Genomic DNA, 19100 nt, shown 5'->3' with positions numbered 1-19100 from the left:
AAACCACGCATGCGTTAATTTTGTTGTTACGCGAATGTCATGGGTGCTTTTTGACGGTAAAGGAATATTAACAGTTGGACGGACACAAACTGGTAGTTGCATTCGGAACGGATACGTATTAATACCTTCGGAACAGTCGAAATTAGTGGAAAAGTGTACTTAAATGGGTGCACGGTGAAATTCCAGCACAAGGCTTTAAAATATCTCTAAAAAATAACAACAAAATTTAAAATACATAGCAAATATGTGAACAAATAGTTCAGCAATAAAAAAAGTGCATTTAAAAAAGTGGAACACATAAATAGCAACCTTCAACTAATAAATATAATTAAAATTCCTACCCATTTAAGCATCTTTCATTGAGAAATTTTGCTGAGCGACGAAAATGGCCAAAAAGATACCATTCAATGTTGTTTTCGCCACCGGTGAGTACTATAAATTACCTGAGGAAGCGCTTACTTAGCTTATTAGTATAAAGCAAAAGGAACGAATTTAATTGCTCAGCTTTTATGTGGAAAATTCCTTTATATGAACTCCGCAATGCGTAATCATTTGGTTATGAGTATGGCAGCGTGTGCTCGTAACTGGAGAAATCGATAAATCACGCCTTCCTGCCCCAACTGCCATTATTCAGGCTACAGCCAGCCAGCCACTGCACTTGTTTACACACGAAGAGCTTTTACGCCTTCATTTGGGACTTGATAATGCATTGTTGCACTTCGAAATGATTTTATGCAACGATTTTCAAATTGTAATGCTTGAGATGAACACACAGATAGCTATGTATGGATGTAGATATAGTATAAGTGCACTGGCTCTATTAATAATTACACTTACTTGTATTAAGTTCAAGTCCCCACACTCGCAGAAATTTAGTTTTTGATGTATTACCTTTTTCTATGAGACACATTAACACTTCACCACCGAAACTCCGTGACACACAAACTTACCTACTATATGCGTATGAGTATGTTCATACGTACATATGTATGTATTCGTACATGTAAGCAGATAACTATGTGTGTTGCAACAGCCATTTCTTTTGTAGACTCGTATGGGCACATCTGGCGCTTGTCTTGCACCTGGACATTTGTATCCTTAGTATCGTCGTAACGTTAATAATTTAGCTGGTCAGTTAACAAACTAGCTCTTTGTGTGTTCCGGTTAGGACTTTTGCTGTGCACATATTTTGATTAGTTATGACAGTTCGATCCATTCAGAAATGCACATATGTACAACATACATATATACATTACATGTTGTTTATAAATAAATTAGTAATATTATTACAGAAAGCATGTCGTAGGTCAATATTTATGTTTTAATTATTCCAAAGCCAAATTTAGGTCGGAATCTGTTCGAAAGTGTACTCGTAAATAAATAAAATACATATTTGTTTTTTCAGAAAGTGCGCCTAAAAGATGTAATGTAAAATAAGTAAATTATTTTACTTATAACTGGGTCAAATAGTACAACATTGTGTGCATATCAATGTCTTGTCAGCTACCGGAATTTAAGTTTAGACTCCTTTAATTCTACTGTCTACTCGAATTTGAGTTATCCACATTTTAAAAAGGCTTTAACTGACGGATAAGGCTAAGCTGTATAAATTTACTTTCTATACCCTTAATATATGCTCAGTTAGCCATGAAGTTTCTAACACTCAGAAGATCCTATGAAGTTTATATATAAATGATCAGAATGACGACCTGAGTCGATTTTTGGTAGACATGTTTGTTTTCTTGTATATACGCGGGTTGGTACCTCAGCTCAAATCAAGTCTTTGTATGGAGAGTTTTTTATTTGATAATATATCTTCACGAAATTTGGCACAACTTATTATCTAAAGAAACGATGAAATCTGTGAAGAAATTATTCAGATAGGACCATTGTAGCATATAGCTGCCATACAAAATGAACGATCAAAATCAAGTCTTTCTAAGGAAAGCTTTTTTATTTGACAATAAATCGTTACGAATTTTGAGGTGAACTATTATCTAAAGTAACGGTACAATTTCTGAACAAATTTTTCAAATCGGACCACTATAGCATATAACTGCCATACAAATAAGTTGCTACATGGCAAGGTAACCACACGAAATTAGGCATCGATTATTGTAAAATGTAGCCCTTTAATCTCCGAGCAATTTGTTCGCTATCGCTACTCCCATAAACATTAGTTTTGATTAGTAAAACATTTTGCAAATAACATACCAATTCCTCAACGTAATAAATATTAATTATAGCGTGCTTCCTATAAAATGGGAACTTTATTGCTTTTCCGACGGCCCTTTCCGATACATGAACGTTGCACTTAGTGGTAAATTAAATAAAATGTATAAAATAATATGTCACACATAACGGTAATAAATGTAAGTGCTTTGTGTAGCGGCAGACATGCAATCGAGCGCCACTTGTCCGCCTAACGGTGTTGGATATATGCACCTACATAGTTGGCAATTAGTGCGCTAGGTTATTGTTTGGTCGCCTGCTGTGCGGTGGCTGCCCTGCCTACCCATTTGTGTTCGATTGAAGGCACGACCAAAGCAAAGCACTCTCGGCAAAGCACCCGTGCTTGTGTGTGTGTATGTGAAATTGTTTGCATTTATTTTGATTACTATCTACAAAAACGCGTGTATTTTCATATACTAATGTATGTGTGTGATTTTTTTGTGGTAGCCTCATGATAAAAGTGAAGTTTAAGGCTCAAATCGACCGCTTAATGCACTCCTTAGCGGCAGAACATGCTGAATGATGTAATAAGATAATATTTTAATTCTTAATTGAAAACATTAAGCTGGTATTAGCCTTTATTAACATCCCATTTGTTGGCCATTCATTGTTCAGAGTAATTGTGTGTGGGGCGTAGCATACTTCTTGGCGTGAATGCATAGTCACTGCTGTAGGCAACCGTGCAAGGCCGCTGAGTTGCGCTCAAGGCCTTCCATTGTAGATTTGTAAATGCATTTCGTGCAGTATGCATGCTGCAATCAGTAATGTTGGCACAACTTGTATACATTTTTTGCTTTTCATTTCATTTGCGGATTGTGGCAGTTAATCAAGATTTTTTACTCCGCCCAATTGATGATGGGCCTTCATAATTTAAGAATCGATGCTCAGACGAAATTTAATGTTATCACAAACTGGTTGAGTTGATCAATAGTATTGTTGCGAAAAGTGTTTTCTAATACAGATTCCTCTTTTTCAGTTTGGGTCGAGCCTTCATACCCTAACTTAAGCAAGCTTGTCATAAATATTTGTTGGTAGATTTTTAGTCCAAATGAACATACTTTTCAGATACATGCTTTAATATATTGCGCAATTTTTTATAACACAGTCGGGATTTGCCTTAAAAATCGTAAAAAAATGTACAGTTATCTCGTTTATGTGCACGCGGCAAAAACGAAACTGCATTATATGAAGAAGTTAGTTTGGCACTTAAAGCCCATTTATTTGGCATGCCATGACCCCGCTCGCCACTCCCTTTCTGGCCACTCCGCGGCCACAAATGCCAACTTGTGTGCACACACAGCGCATTTTATGCCGAAAATGCCGCAAAATATGCAATAAAACTGCGCTTTAATTTTGCACTTAGAAATGCTCTATATATTGCTATATTTTCATATGAATGTGTGTGATTCTTTATACAGATTTCGCTTCAAGCTGCTTGTTTACGCCTCAAATCATGCAGCAGACAGCTTTTTAACCCGAAAGTGCTGCATCAGTTACGGCGCTTTGCTTTTTTTTAACATTTTCTGCACACACACACACTGTTCAATTCGTTATTTTACAGTTAGTTTTTTATACAATAGTTATATCATTGAATTCATATATGTATATGCATAACGGTCCGTTGAGCGGAAGCCTTGTATTGCTCTGCAAGAGTTCATTGTCTATGCCTACATTCAGGCGTTTCCTGCCTGCTTTGAAGGAAATGTAATGGTATGTAACATATAATTATATGAAATATGTGCATTTTATATGCGTTTGTACTAGTTTGTCGCAGATAATTTCAAATGAAAGGGGTATGTGTGCATAGGGAAAGTGCAGCGATCGTTTTTATCGTTTGCAAGTAATATTTATTTGACAAGTCTGCCTGGAGGTAGGCCAAGTTTTTCTTAGCGGTGATTTCGACAAAGTATGTGTTTGTAATGAAGAGTTCCTTCACCTTCGTGGAAACTTTTACCAGCACTACATTAATTTAAGATAGTTTCAGTTTGTAAGAGATAATTATTGTAAAAAAATATTTTTTCTGATTTCTTTTTGATGTTTTTCTCTTTCTCGAAATTTATTTGTATAATTTTGTTCGGTTTCTGCCGCTACAACAACAACAACAAGATATGATCGATAGACCAATCAAAATTTTGATTCTTGACAAAATGGAGGCTTCTTAAAAAAAGTCGATGGCGAATTGAAGTTATCAAAAATCTTTTCCTTCGAACTGACCTGATCGATCCTAACAAGGGTCTCACTCGGACAGCTTAGAACTTCGGTCCGTGTTGTATCTAAAACTCCCATATAATAACGGGTTTTTCAATAAGAGCGCAACAAAAGTTTTTTTTTAATAAGACAAAAGCGGTTTGGAATATCAATGATTAATTCTTATTTCCTGGGAAAGTAAAATATATGTATGGCCACCACGGTCACGCCTGCAGAAGTCCAGATCCGGAACCCAACTTTCGGCGGATTTCAAGCATAAATCGGCCGATACTCCTGTAATTTCACGTTCTACATAGGACAAAGTTCATCAATAGTTGCCGGCTTGTTGGCATGGATCATAGACTGGACGTAGCCTCACAAGAAGTAGTCTAACGGCGTCAAATCGCACGACCGAGGCTGCCAATCGACTGGGCCATTTCGTGAGATAACACGTTCACCAAACTTGGTTTTCAATAAATCGTTTGGGACAATCGCTGTGTTGCGCCACTTTGATGAAACCACATATTGTCCAATTCCATATCATCCAATTCTGGCCAAAAATATTCGGTTATCATTGAGCGGGAGCAATTCCCAATCACAGTAACGTGCCGGTCTTGATCATCACGGAAGAAGTACGGCTCAATTACGCTGCCGGCCCATAAGCCGCACCAAACCGTTAAACCGTAATGGGAACTCATGGAGTACATGTGGATTGCTAGCTGACCAATAACACATATTTTGCATATTGTCCAAGCCATTCAGCCAGAAATGAGCCTCATCGCTGAAGATGATTACCCGGATCATTTTCAAGTTGTTGCTCAGCCACAACGACGTCGCAGAGATGACCAATGCTTGAGAACGACGTGTGAGAGACGGATTTGTGTCTTCCTCAATTGATGTGCTAGCGGAAGCAATATTCTCCACACTACGGGCACTTCTTTGTCTCACTGGCACGGTAATAATTTTGTACTGTGCCTGCGGATTCAAATTTTTCAACCAGAACCACAATTGTAAATTTCATAGGATGATTATGACGACCATAAATTGGATTCTGAATTTCGGTAGTAAATTTTAATAATTTCTACTCGTTGTTTGATCATACATCTTTCCATGATAAAATGGCGAACCTTACTGAAAAGAAACGTCAAAGGAGCAGGAAAAAATATGGCGTCATTTGTTGTCCCGATCGGTCTACTTTTATAGCGTACCTATTGAAATCTATTGAAAACCCCTTTAGATAATAAAACTTATAAATCGACAAAGCGCTTTAAGCCTATCACAAAATTTGTTGGGATGGCTAATGTTAGTTCCCACAAAATCTTCTGGTTCGCCGAAGGTAAGACTGCCGACAAGTTTCAACCTCAGTCAGGCAAAGATTATGGAATATATGAAAAAGGCCAAGATGTTTTCATCTCAGCCCCCTCCATACAACTTTCACAACTAGTGTTCATCAATATTTTTAGCCTAACCGCATGTATGCTCACTAAGATTGACGGAGAGCTCATTACAGAAAAGACCCCCTTTGACCCATACGTGAAAAGCTCACTGCATCACTTGTTATTGAAACGAGTACCTAATCCCCGTTTGGATGGTAAGAATTAGATAAGTTGTCGTCGACGTCATCCACCGGTAGGCCCGTGCTGTTTCGACGCGGTCGGACCGAATGGAGAAGGGTGTCAGATGACTTAGCAGGGCATGCAAGGAGGTGGCCAGTGTTATAGTTCATTTTGCTCCTTAACTGGGAGCATACGGGCCTCTTCGTCGGTATGTGAGTATAGAAAACGCCGCCAGGAATAGCGCGTGCGCCCAGTGATCCAAGTTTTCAGGCATCCAGTTAAAAGAAATTTCAATTTCGGCGTGTTCTTGTTCGAACTCCTTCATATACCAGACTTCCTGAGGCCTTAGAGCGCAATTCTTCACACTCTCCTCATGCAGCATTAATATAAAGACTTTCGACCAAGGCTATCATTAAATATAAGCGTTTATTAATAAACAATAACTTTAACATAATTATATAGTTGTTGACAATGCTAAATAACAAACTAAAATAAATTAAAGAACAACTTTCTTACTTTTTTTAATTAATTTACTAATTACCGTCAAATAAACTATGAGTTAAACATACTGAGTACAAGCACGTAAATACTTGTTATTGTTGCTTCCGATATTTAAGTTTACCTAAAAATGAACGCATCGGCGCAATCATTGTGAAGATATACACCAAAACCGTGGCCAAACTTAAGACTACAATAAATTCCGGATCCATATATTTATAGGTGAACTTAGTGCGGTAGCCGAGGAAGATGGCCAACATGCCCAGCGTAAAGGCGACCATACCAGATAAATTGTGTCTGAATTTCAGCACTGCCGGTGGGTGCGATTTTTGTATGAACTTTGGTTGAAAATAGGTGACGGTGCCGCCAATAAGATTCATGAAGCAGAGCAATGTGGCAGCAAGACCTGGAAATTGCAAAGGATTTGCGGAATTCTTACTTCTCTGTGGCGATATTGAGCAGATATTTTGTGTATGTGTGTGTGTGTGGGAGCGTGGGAGCGTGTGTTGGTCGCTTATTACTTGCAACCTTGACTCTTACCTATTTTGCCATGCCACGTGGTGAAGTGCACTTCCTTCTGCGAGATTTTACCAATGGAGCCCAGCAAAGCCATCGCACCGCCCACCAATTGTATGACACCGTGAATTTTTGATTTAGTGCGGTGAGTGAAACGATTCGTTACGAAGTTGATTGGATAATGTGACATGAGCGCTTCGGCCATCAGGACATGGTACTATTTTTATGGTTGTGTAAAATATTTGTGTAAGCAGAGTTGGAAGTGTTAGTAAAAGTTATTTAAAAATTTTGTTTTATTTGAGGTTAAATTGTTTTGATACATTGTTAGTTAGTTTTAATTTTATGAAAAGTTTTCCCGCTTTCTCATAGCTCGAATTATATGTTTTGTCCCTCATTCACTAATTAGTTTTAGTTATGTTTTACTTCTGCAGTATTTTTGCTTATTGAGATTTCGTAGACAAAATACGACCAATAACTCAATAAATAGCGACCGAAGCTTTTATAAAGCATAAATAATACTTAAGATTGCCATGAAAATATTTGAAGGCCTTACAAAACTATCGTCCTACGAATGCTTGTTAAAGCTCGTCAAAGCTGGAGTTATGCCCTCTTTTCTAAAGCTTCCATCTAAAGTTAGGTAGTATGACCAGTGCTTATTATTGTTCTCATCCAAAACAACCAGCGTAGATTGTATATTGGGCTTTGTAAACGAAATTCATTATTTTTGCATTAAATTGGACGTTTAACCTAGAATTATATGGTAGTCGAAAAAATCTTTTCGTATTTTTAATCAAATTTCAACTTTTTTTATATTCATAATGAACTTTAATCACCAATTATGTACCACTTTGGTGGACAATTTTTTCGCTAGAGACACTATTCCATCAGTGTAAAACTTTTTTGATTTCTCGGCGAAAAACTGCGACAAGAAATTTTCACAAGCTTCTCTTGAAACCAACTTTACTCCATTAAGGGAGTTCTGCATTGACCGAAACAAATGGTAGTCCGATGGTGGAAGGTCAGGGCTATATGGTGTATGCATCAAAACTTTCCAGTCAAGCTCTCCCAGCTTTTGCGGATTCATCAAAAATGTGTGTGGTCCAGCGTTGTCCTGATCGAAGACGTTGTCCTTTCTGTTGATCAGTTATGTCCGTTTTTTTCGATTGCTTGCTTCAATTTCATCAGTTCTTGACAATAAAATGTAGAATCAATCGTTCGACCAGACTGGAGCAGCTTCTAGTGGATTATTCCTTTCCAATCCCACCAAACACTCAGCATAACCTTTCGAGTCATCAATCCTGGCCATCCCCAGAATGGATGCTAGCGAACTATTGTTGTGCTACACGAACTGATACAGCATCGTCTTCAAAAACTTCACAAATTGTGGCTTGTGTCGAATTTTTCATTATGTTTGCTCATTTTTGAACAGCTGTAACTTTTTTTCAACTTCCCCAAATTTATTTTTTGTTCTATTTTTGGTTAAATGAAGCTTAAAATCTCACTTTTCCAACACTATATGGTAAGACACAATGTGATGGGTAACACTGGAGGTATACGTCTGCAACGACATCTATTGAGAAAATATGAAAAGACTTTTTCGACTACCAATATCTTTTTTAGGTGAAATTTGCACTTTTTTCGATAACTTGTTGTCACTTTGAGGATAATTTCGTAATACCTCTCGCATAGAAACCCCTCATCCATAGTCGCAAAATACTCTGTCACTCGACTTCCACGAGCTTCTCTTGAGACGAATTTTTTCAACAACAAAATCATTCCCCATAGTCAGCAATAGGTAGTAATCACTTGATGCCAGGTCCGAGCTATAAGGTCGATGCAAAAGTATCTCCCAATGAAGCCACGGACCTTCTGGCGACTCACTAACGATGTAGCCCGGCCGCTTCTGCCCGATTGCTTCAGACGATCGAACTGTTGGCGGTACGCGTTCGAATAAAGAGTTTGGCCGAATGAGCTTACGGTTTCAGGAGAGTTTCCGCCAGCTCTCGGAAATTCGACCACTACTGTTTGAAGCTTCAACAGCGATAGATATACGGTCAAGGAGATATTTTGTGTTATATTAGTAATAGTAAATGGTCCCATAGGTTATTTTGAACTATATTTAGCTCATGGACTTAATGGTCGAACTCGACTATTATTTTATCATTATTTTCGACAAATGGGCTTCCACGGCGTGGTTCATCTTTGACATCAAAGCACCAAAGCAAATTCGACAAAATAAAATTGCATGCGATTGTGTGTTACGGTATCGGATCCTTAAAAATTATTAAAATTATCAGCCGCCTGACTTGTGTTTTCGCCATTTTCGGTGATGAAATATTAAATGTGGTGTCTTTTCACTTTGCCATTTAGAGTCCTAAATTTTAGTTGTTTAATGTTGTATTTCGAGATGCTGATTACTAAAGCTAACGCCTGGGAACAATAATAAATTTATTTTTACCAGAACTAATATACATCCAAGGCTATTCGAGACTGTTCTAACCCCTAATATGAATAATTCTAAAAAATGCAAATCATCATGAAAGACTATTCTGCATAAAAAATCGGTTTATTATATGTATATGCACCTGCCAGCCTAGATTATAATGGGTTGTCAAAAAAGTCTTGCGGTATTTTTAATGAATTTTTTTTTTATTGAAATTGAAATGAATTTTTGATGACTCATGCCCAGCTTTTGACCGATGCTACGGCTGCTACTATGCCGGTCTCTTTCGACCAATTCAGCGATTTTATCGCAATTTTCGACGATAGGCCTTCCGGAGCGTGGCGCATCTTCGACCACCTCTACACCAGAACGAAAACGTTGAAACCATCGTTGTGCGGTGGAAAGGGAAACTGTGTCGGGCCCATAAACTGCACAAATTTGATTGGCGGCTTGAGATGCATTTTTGCTTTTATCGTAGTAGTACTTTAAAATATGCCGTATTTTCTCTTTATTTTGCTCCATGTTTGCGACGCTATAACTATAACGAACGACTTAAAAGAAACGACAATCAATCAAACACGTGTTAGCGCATGAAATGAGCTTTCCAAAAAGGTATAGCATGACCCGATGCGACGAATAAAACTAGAACTACGCGCTTTCAGCGCCAACTAGCAAAAATACCGCAAGACTTTTTTGACAACCTATTATATTGTTTTCGATAAGCATATAATACCAATTTTATAAGCTTTTATAATGCAATTACATTTGAAATGAGTAGACACAAATTTGTTAACACACTTATGTGTTTGCACATACATACAGAGCGTAAACAACTGTCAAGAGATAACTCAAATAAGTATACCGCATGTCTTACTCAATTAATCGCTATCATAAATAATAAAAGTCAATAACTCGATAAGATATGCATGCTTAGAACCGTTTTCACAATGTCTGGTTAGCAGCCAACTGTCAGTTAACTTCCGGCTAACTTAACCAAAAGTCCTTTTTTCGGCAAAGAACCTTTATTTTAACCATAACTTAACTGACATTGAGAAAACGGCGCTTAGAAGCTACACGAAGTCGAAGGTTAGCGCACTTTGGCCTGCTTTGAAATGAATATCACAAAAGTTAACTGATAACTACCGCGGTACGTCTGTTATAAAAACTGCCGTTAATCTATAAAATCTTGCGCACCCCTACATACCCCAATGACGGTTAGGAAGGCATGCATTGCGGTGTCTTGGAAGTTTAGACTGCGTCCCAAGACGGTGAAGTAGAGGCCAACTAGTGCGATCAAAATGTGATTGATGGTGTTGAGGAGACTTTGCAACTGCAGCCAAATCGAGTGGAACGCTTTTCCCGACGATAAGCTCGCCGGCGCTGCTGAATTAGTCACTTTATCAGTTTTTGCTGTCATTTTAGACTTTTATGATCCACAAAAGCGCAAACAATTCACTTTATGCAAGCACTTTTAATTAAGTATAAGAGTTATTTCATAAAAATGAATTTGTCGTGTCAAATATTTGTTTTTCGTCAGCACTTTACTATGTTTAATTCTGATGTGAACCGTGTTTTGAGTGTAACTAACGTGTCGCGGTGCGAAATGTCTAAGTATATTCATTCTACACTTGTGCTTGCCTGCTGCTCAGCTGTTTGGATGTAGGATGAAGTGGTGGAGCACGCAAGAGGTGGGACATATTATCAAGAGCGCCAGTGCGAATAAAACTAAAAAAGCACACGTCAGAGCATAATGCATGCATACCCTGTAGGGAGAGCTTGAACTAGTGTAAAATAAACTAGTGAGAGCATTGACCCAATTTGTTGACTTTAGAAGATAAGAAAGGAACGGTAAATTAACTGTAGCACAAATTTTTAATTTCCATTTTATTTTGTCTCAATTATGTACATACTACGGGTATACGACAGGGACTGTATACACTATACATTGTGACAAAAAAGTAACCGTATTGTAAATAAAACGCAAAATATTTAATTATTCATAAATATTTATTTTGTCGCCTTCAAAGTAATCCCCACCGGATGTAAAACACCAATGCCAACGATTTTTCCGTTCCTCGAAACATTTTTAATAAAAACTTTTTAGATGAAAATCTAGTGAATACGGTAGTTGATCGATGGTACTCTAAAGTCGGTTACAATCGTGGTATTTTTGAAAAAAAATTTCACTCTATCCGGACTAGTCGAGCAAGATCGCGTTTCATACCCAAAATACCCACCAAAATCTTTGGAACTCATGAGAGACGTTGAGTTCTTCTAAAACCTCCCTAACACTTGCCTGACGATTTTCAAGCACTATATCTTTTACTTTTTTAATATTTTCAGCAGGTTAAGACGACGAAGGTCGTCCAGTACGAAATATGTCTTCAATGATCTTTCCACCGCTTTTTTAGGCTTTCTACCGCCCGTAGAGTTGTGTTTTTGAATCACCGCAAATCGAATGATCGGGTTCAAGTGCTTGTATGAAAAACTTTTTCATTTGACGAGATTTCTTCATCAAATTTTGTATATGTAAGTTATTGTTCAAAGGATCTGTGCAATCTCCAAAAGAATTGTCAGATCGAGTCACTATAGTATATAGCTGCCGTATAAACTGCCCGATTTGTGAAGTGTATTATAACTTAACTCAACTTTTTTTCTCGTTTTCTTTTATGTTCTTGTTTCTGAAGGTTTTATATATAATTTTTTGAGTTCACACTTTGCATTTTCTTCTAAAGCGTTTCTGTTTCAATACGTTGATACGAAAAATTAATAGTGCATTGCTCTTCGTAACACATTTCTTACTGGGGTTGTCTAAGTATATGTATGAATGAGGTCCATCATTTAATAGTGTGAGCTTACGGGTTGCCACTCTTGATATTTAAGTTTCGGTGTTTTCTTTCTGTTTGAAAAAAATTACAATGAAGTGGAAAAATTAAGTTTTTAAAGAATAATTACATAATCATTTTAGTTCATTTGGTATTAGAATCTCCAACTTACTCATTGTATTCGGTGAGTCTTTGCTTGATTTTTCATTACTTTCCATCTAGGCACTATGGGGCAATATATGTATATGTACATACTTACATATAAATGGTATATAAAACATAAATTCTGAATCACGCATTTTTAAAAATGTACTAATAACTGATCCCGTATTAAATATTTTAGAATTAGCTTGAAATAGTTAGAAATAAAAAAATAATAAAAATGTTCTATTGGGTTATTACTTCCCTAATTTGGAAACCTGCTTACTCAAACGTACGTGGCATCTCTATATGCATCTCTCCGCACAAGCATATTTACATATAGTAGTAGTATTTATGTTACTTGGATTCGAAAACTCGTTTACTCTGCTTTTATGACTTTGTTTTGTTCTCGCTATATACATATGTACATATGTTGTCACTCAACTCATTTGTTGTTTGTTTGTTAACCTTGTTGTTGTTCATTGAGTTTATGTGTCTCAATTTTGGAGTCATTTACGGGCAAGGCGCTCAGCCAGAGAATGTAGGCTCAGCTGCTACTTAAGAGTATTGTTCTCATGTTGAGCAAATCAAAATGACTACGTATTTAAATATACATATATATGTATATATATATATATATATATATATGTTTGTATGTATATCGAAATGTATAATAAAAGGTGTTATCAATTTAATTATGCAAATAAGGCTCATAAAGGCAACTGACGATGCATAATTAATTCGACAGCGATTTCATGAAAAAATGCCGAGCCTGCGGTATTTGCTTTATTAATAGTCTATAATGTGTTGGAGGTCATTTTTATTAATTTCAAAGTTGTTAATCTAAAGGATTAACATATACACGCTAAACGCCTAAAACTATGCAACTATTCTAACATTTTTCCATTTCTCTTTCTCGTTTAGATGAAGACCCCGCCTTTCCTGCTAGCGAACTCAACACACATGGTCCGACAGTACATGGCTGGCGTAGCGCTCCCGGTAACACCATCACACCACATGACATCGTACTGCGTTTCCACCGACCAGCGAAGATATGTCGAATACAAATCTTAGCGCATCAGTTCCATATTCGTAAGTTATCCTATCCTTAAATAATTTTAATAAAAAATTCAACTCAACATCCTCTTTTTTAATTCTTCAATCAGCTGAGAAAGTTGAGCTATGGCTGCACTACTCGCCAAAGGGCATACCGAGCACACCATCCTCACAGTGCTTCGATTTTCTCGGCTTTGTCGCGCTCTCCGACAACGCGGCCACCAATTACAAGTCACGTGAATTGCAAAGCGTATCGGTGAATCCGCGACGCGGTACACATCTAAAGCTACGTCTGAGCGGCGCACATCGCAACGACTACAATCCGGACGAACAAGTTGCTCTGATTGCGGTCAACGTCTTGGGCGAAGAGTTGGATAGGAATGTAACGGTTGCAGCGGCAGAAAGTGCTGCGCAAGCAGAGTCGCAAAACGCCGGCGGCAATGGCAACGGCGCTGCTGCTATAAGCAATGAGCAAAACAATACCGACTTAGTGGCTCCGACTGGGTCTGCGGCTGAGCCAGCTTTGGTTTCCATATGCGATGATCTGCTTTTTTCGATGTATGTCGAGGAGTCTATTGCGGAGATTATACGTGAAATGGAGGAAAAGAAATTGCAGGCGGTCGGCGCAGAACGTTTTGAGTATGCGCGCAAGCTGAAACTTTGTATGACAGCGCTTCGCACGGCTGGGGAGCGTTTGGGCCGTTACGCGTTGGCTAAACGTCAGGCGGTGCAACAGGAGGATTTCACTACCGCCAAGCTGCGGAAAGAGCAAATCGAAATGTACAAGTCAGTAGTGTTAAAACACCTGTTGGTCAAGGATTTACTGGAAGCGAACGGCTTAAATGCTTCTAATGATTTGGCCAGCGAAGTGTATGCCAGCAAACCGATATTGCCACCTGCGCCAAGCCTGCAAGACGTCGCACAAGCGCTAGCCGAAGCGCACTACCAAACAAGCACAATGAGCCCGAAGAGCGTACAAGACGATCGTTCCTCCCTGGATGGTTGTAGTTCGAGCGGCGGTGGCGGTTGTGGTGGTACTACCAATTCTGCACCAGCTGGTATAGCACAAACTCATGCAAATGATACTCTCTCACTCTCATCAAATGCGAATCTGCGGAAATCACACGACGACATACCTGTTTCGCCCAAGTTGGGGAAAGGACGTAGTCCCAGTCGACATAGTTCGCCCATGTCCAGCCGTCAAGGTTCGTTGCGCCGCAGAAACAAAAGTGCGCCCCGAAATTCCTATGAAGATTATGAAGAGCGCGCTGTACCGGCGTTGAGACAGTAAGTTTAATGGTGTTCTAGTGCGTGGTCGTAAATAGTATAGAATTTATTTTAGAGTATTGTAGTGGTAGATTAAGGAAGTACTCAACTCAAACTAATGCTAAGACAACCTGCCATGTACTGTGGATACCTTATATGGATAAGTTTCTCTGTGATACCTGACCTTCTACTCCACACCTTAGTATCTCCACTTTTTCGGACGGAGGTCCAAAGTGTGTCTGAAATATTAGTTATAACAGTTTTGTCGAAGGAATTACTTATTTTCACAACGAATTTATTGCTATAATATAGGAAAAATTAGATACTGTGAATGGAAGAATGAAAGCTTTCCAGTACGCATCATCTTAAAGGAATTTAAATTCTTTTAAAAGTGGTAACAGTGTTGAACTTGGTCCGCCCGCTGATATGAAATGCCGAATATGGCTTGGCCGTTTTATTGTCCGGCTCGAATTGCCGATTATTCCTAATAAAAAATTAAAATCCGAAGGCCTGTAGCTTCAGAACAGCACTAATTCGACCCTTCGTCTAAATTTTTTACAAATAGATTTCCGTATCATCTCATAAGTTGTAGTTCATAGAAAGTTTTATGCATGACGCTTATTTGATTAAAACTCATCCGATTCATTACTATATCACTTAGAGTTACACACCTAGAAATGTTACCCGTAATACCACTTAGTCCAACTCGCTGTGGGACATTTTATATATTTTATTCCGTAAAAATAGTCTTGTACATATGTATATTGTAGCGTATAAATTATGCTCTGGCGACCTCATAAACATTTCGGTGTACTTTTAGTTGATTTCTGTTTTTTCTTCTTCCTTTCTTTTTATATAAAAATTGTGCATTTTCTGTATGAAAAAATCCTATATCGGTGTTTGTTGCAATGTACCCATCACATGTATTTGCATTACACTCTCGTACGGTAGTTCGAATACTAATGAATTTTTAAGGGAATGTCAAGGTACTGCTCTATTGGAGGCCGATCCTAATCGCGGACGTTCGCGCTTAAACGATCGCGAACGTCGTCAGGCTGCACTGCCGATTCTCGTGTTCGGCAATGATATGGTAAGACCACATACTCGTAAAATAATATTCCCTTTAACTATCATTTCACAAAAAAATATCGGCTTCTCTTTTGCAGGTTGAACAATTCTATTCGCGTCAATTCCAGGATCGTGAGGATGGTTTGATTAGTTTGCGTAACTTTCTAAAGGGCGTGGATGCCGAACAGTCGAATACGCATGCAAACAATTCGGGCAGCGAGAGTACGGCCGGTCCTAACAAGGTGGCGCGCAGTGCTGCGCTTCTGCTTCACCGTGCGGTACGCGACGCTGTCTACTCGGTGTTCAGTCAAGCCACCGAAACTGTACGCGTGCTCTTTCTCGAATATGTGCCTAGACGTGTGTCACAAAGTGAAGTGGCCCGTTGCGTCGACCGTTTGCTGCCCGAACTTTTAGCCAAGTCTGGTGATCCATCAGCGCGTATCCACACTTTGGCCCAACACACCATACTTAGTATTGCCGCTTGTCCAGAGGTGATCGAGCAGCATCTGGTGGCGCCAGCGCTTTCACGTAGCGTTAGTTCGGGCACACATCCACGGTTGGCGCTTAGTCGCATGCAAATGCTGGAACAATTGGTACTGAGTCAAGGCATCGGCACCGATAAGCATAGCGGCTTAACCTGCCGCGCACTATCCGAGTGCGGTTGCTCGGGTATACATCATCCCGCCGAGCCGGTGCGTAAGGTGGCCGAACGTATTTTGTTGCTGGTATATAAAGTTAATCCACGTCTAGTGCGTAAGCAGCTACCACCGGACGATGACATAACCAGACGCAATCTGCTCTATCGTCAATTGTTCACCGAATTCGATAAGTTGGATTTGGAGCGTAAGAAGGAAATGCTAGAAGCAAATAAATACTCCGCACACAATAACAGTGATCCAATAACGCCACCACCAAACCGTGGTCGCAATGATTTGGAGCACTTGCAGCAAGCCACGGGCAGCGCTGGCGGTAGTAGCTGCGGTGGTGGTGGTGCTGGTAGTGGCAGCGACAGCCGCAGCAGTCCTTATGGTTATATGTATAGCACAAAATCACCGGATCTGCAGTCCAGTCCGATGCGTCGCTCTGAGACGCGCATACTGAAAAGTAAAAGCGGCCATGCGCTTGGCGGCACGAATGGTTATGCGAGTGGTAGCAGTGGCGGAGGTAACGGAGTAAGTAGTGGCAGTACCGGTGGACTGGTAGGCACATTTTCTAACTGCAATGGCAAACAGCAATACAATGAGCAACTGAAGCGTTCGATGATATCTGCAAGCAACTCCAGGAAGGGATCAAATTCGAACTCAAATTCGGAATCATTAGAAGAACCACCCGATTTGATGTGAGTATTATAAAATAAAATATAATGTAAACAGGAATGTGTAGTCAGAGGCCTCTAGGAGTGGCGTTATACCTAGAGTATCGATCCGCTGTAAGGATTATGTTACCACCGTTAACTCTCAATTACGTATTTATAAAAGCTCCACATGACGTGAACCACTGAGCTTCAAGGGTTAAAAAATGGATTAAGTAGAAATAAGCATAACCCTAGATATCTCTTGTAATATAACTATTGAATGCCTTCATACTATATGCAATGCTCTTATTACCTTTTCAGCCATTGCCCGTTTTGCGATTGGTGCTGCAGCAGCAGCGATCAGTCTCAATTGGATCGACACTACTGGAAGTCCTGTCCTTTCCTAACCAAGTGCCCTCAATGCAGTCAAGTACTGGAAGTGGCGGCCTTAAATTATCATCTCACAAGTATGTACTGAAAAACTGTCGAAGCCTGCTAGAAGCTCTCATTCAATGTACTTTTATTGATATGTTTTATAGAGGAATGCGAGGCCAAGGATAGCTATGTGATGTGTGAACGCTGCACCGAGTCGGTGCACAAGCAGTTGTATGACTTGCATCAAATGGAAGACTATTGCCGCGGTATGCTAGCATTTTGTGAAATTTAAAATTTGTATAGTAGTGGAATATGTTTGTATGTATGCTTATTTTACAGAATTGAAGACAGGTGCTGCGCGTTGCCCACTGTGCCACGATGATGTACATCTGCCACTGGATGGTGGCTGGAAGTTACACTTACTCAGCTCTACAGGTTGTCCTGGCAACACTAGACGCCGTGCAAAAAAATCAAACTAACTTTAATGTTTAGCGAATTTTAGTAGTAGCAAACACATACATACAAACCTATGTAGTTTACATGAAGTTTAGAAAGCGAATTATTAACTACCCTTCAATGGAAGAGTTGCAGTGCTGAGTGCCGGCAATTAAACACTCACTAAAACAATTTCAAAAAGGTAGGCAACAAGAAAAAAATTATAAAAAACAAAGGATTATTTTGAAATTTCGCATTCAAAGGGATGTATTGAAAGCCTTCATTCATCGGATTTAGTAATCGTTAAATGAATTCTGTTATAACTTATAACTACGCGAAATAAGTGTTTACACCCATACAGGCGCAACTGAGAACTTATACATAAATATATACGTAAACTTTAATTAGGGATTTGTGCAAAATACGTTAAAAATAATTCTCGAAAGCGTAAAAGACGTTTTTAAAACAACCAAAAAGTTAATTATAACCGCTTTTGTAAGAATGCATATACTACATATGTACATATTCTATTTTTACAATTTGCAGTTACTTAATGAGTTTTATAATCGAATTTAAACAATGTGTTTTTGTAAACCAGTGAGTATGTATATACCTATAGTATAGTCTAGAAAATCCTTTAAATTAAATTACTGTTAATTTATAAAAATATTTCTTAAAATAAGTTTGTTCTGCTTAGTTAAAATGGTAATTGTATTCCTAAGTTGTTAACTTTTATACTAACACAAATTTATACTTTGTTTTTTAAGTGAAACCTAACAAATTTTATAATAAGTTTTATATTGCGTCCAAATGATTAAAAAAACCATCCAAAACTACACTAGAAAGATACATAAAGCGAAAACTTATACGAATTCAATTTAGCTACACAAAGTGATGAAAAAATCAATAAAGTATTCATTGAATAAATAAATCAAAAATCAAAATTAATAATCATTGTTTTATTGCGCACGAAATATGTAATGGTTATTTCAAAAAATAATATTGTTTATAGTAATATCTATATTTATTTACCGTTTATATTTTTGTTTTTAAATAAATAGCGTACATTAACCATGCGTTGCACCGTAGGTTCTAAAAAAATATTACTGGAGATATACATATAACATGCCATATATTTAGCATACTACACCAAATACAGTTTGAAAAGCACTGTTGTGGCCATGCTCTTCGTTATTTTGACAGCACTC

At 38.4% G+C, this 19100-nt stretch overlaps 2 protein-coding genes across 3 annotated transcripts; one reads left to right on the top strand and one right to left on the bottom strand.

Moving 5' to 3' along the window:
* Positions 1-62: 62 nt before the first annotated feature.
* On the top strand, positions 63-18843 carry LOC126753506 (centrosomal protein of 104 kDa). 2 transcript variants are annotated; one of them, XM_050465010.1, is made up of 8 exons: positions 63-425; positions 13323-13490; positions 13565-14741; positions 15696-15810; positions 15887-17127; positions 17404-17549; positions 17622-17723; positions 17797-18843. In XM_050465010.1, the coding sequence occupies exons 1-8, from the start codon at positions 386-388 to the stop codon at positions 17934-17936; spliced, it is 3129 nt and encodes a 1042-aa protein (XP_050320967.1). In that variant the 5' UTR covers positions 63-385; the 3' UTR covers positions 17937-18843. The 2 variants fall into 2 exon arrangements, with proteins under 2 accessions (XP_050320967.1, XP_050320966.1); XM_050465009.1 differs by having other exon boundaries at positions 15672-15810.
* LOC126753514 (transmembrane reductase CYB561D2) lies at positions 6383-11895 on the bottom strand. Its single transcript, XM_050465019.1, has 3 exons — positions 10637-11895; positions 7014-7206; positions 6383-6879 (listed from the first exon to the last, which is right to left on the bottom strand). The coding sequence occupies exons 1-3, from the start codon at positions 10847-10849 to the stop codon at positions 6569-6571; spliced, it is 717 nt and encodes a 238-aa protein (XP_050320976.1). The 5' UTR covers positions 10850-11895; the 3' UTR covers positions 6383-6568.
* Positions 18844-19100: the final 257 nt, after the last annotated feature.

Source organism: Bactrocera neohumeralis, chromosome 3 (genome assembly GCF_024586455.1).
Source record: "Bactrocera neohumeralis isolate Rockhampton chromosome 3, APGP_CSIRO_Bneo_wtdbg2-racon-allhic-juicebox.fasta_v2, whole genome shotgun sequence".
NCBI classification, from domain to species: domain Eukaryota; kingdom Metazoa; phylum Arthropoda; class Insecta; order Diptera; family Tephritidae; genus Bactrocera; species Bactrocera neohumeralis.
Note: the sequence above shows the minus strand (reverse complement) of the source record. Positions and strands in the feature narration are given on the sequence as shown.

Bases quoted from the DNA above. Each gene is read 5' to 3' on its own strand.
- LOC126753514 (XM_050465019.1), bottom strand. From the start codon at position 10,849: ATGACAGCAAAAACTGATAAAGTGACTAATTCAGCAGCGCCGGCGAGC. The intron at 7,207-10,636 runs GTATGTAGGGGT...CCATAAAAATAG, and splicing joins CCTTCCTAACCGTCATTGGG to TACCATGTCCTGATGGCCGA. The intron at 6,880-7,013 runs GTAAGAGTCAAG...TGCAATTTCCAG, and splicing joins CACGTGGCATGGCAAAATAG to GTCTTGCTGCCACATTGCTC.
- LOC126753506 (XM_050465009.1), top strand. From the start codon at position 386: ATGGCCAAAAAGATACCATTCAATGTTGTTTTCGCCACCG. The intron at 13,491-13,564 runs GTAAGTTATCCT...TTCTTCAATCAG, and splicing joins AGCGCATCAGTTCCATATTC to CTGAGAAAGTTGAGCTATGG. The intron at 14,742-15,671 runs GTAAGTTTAATG...CTCGTACGGTAG, and splicing joins GCTGTACCGGCGTTGAGACA to TTCGAATACTAATGAATTTT.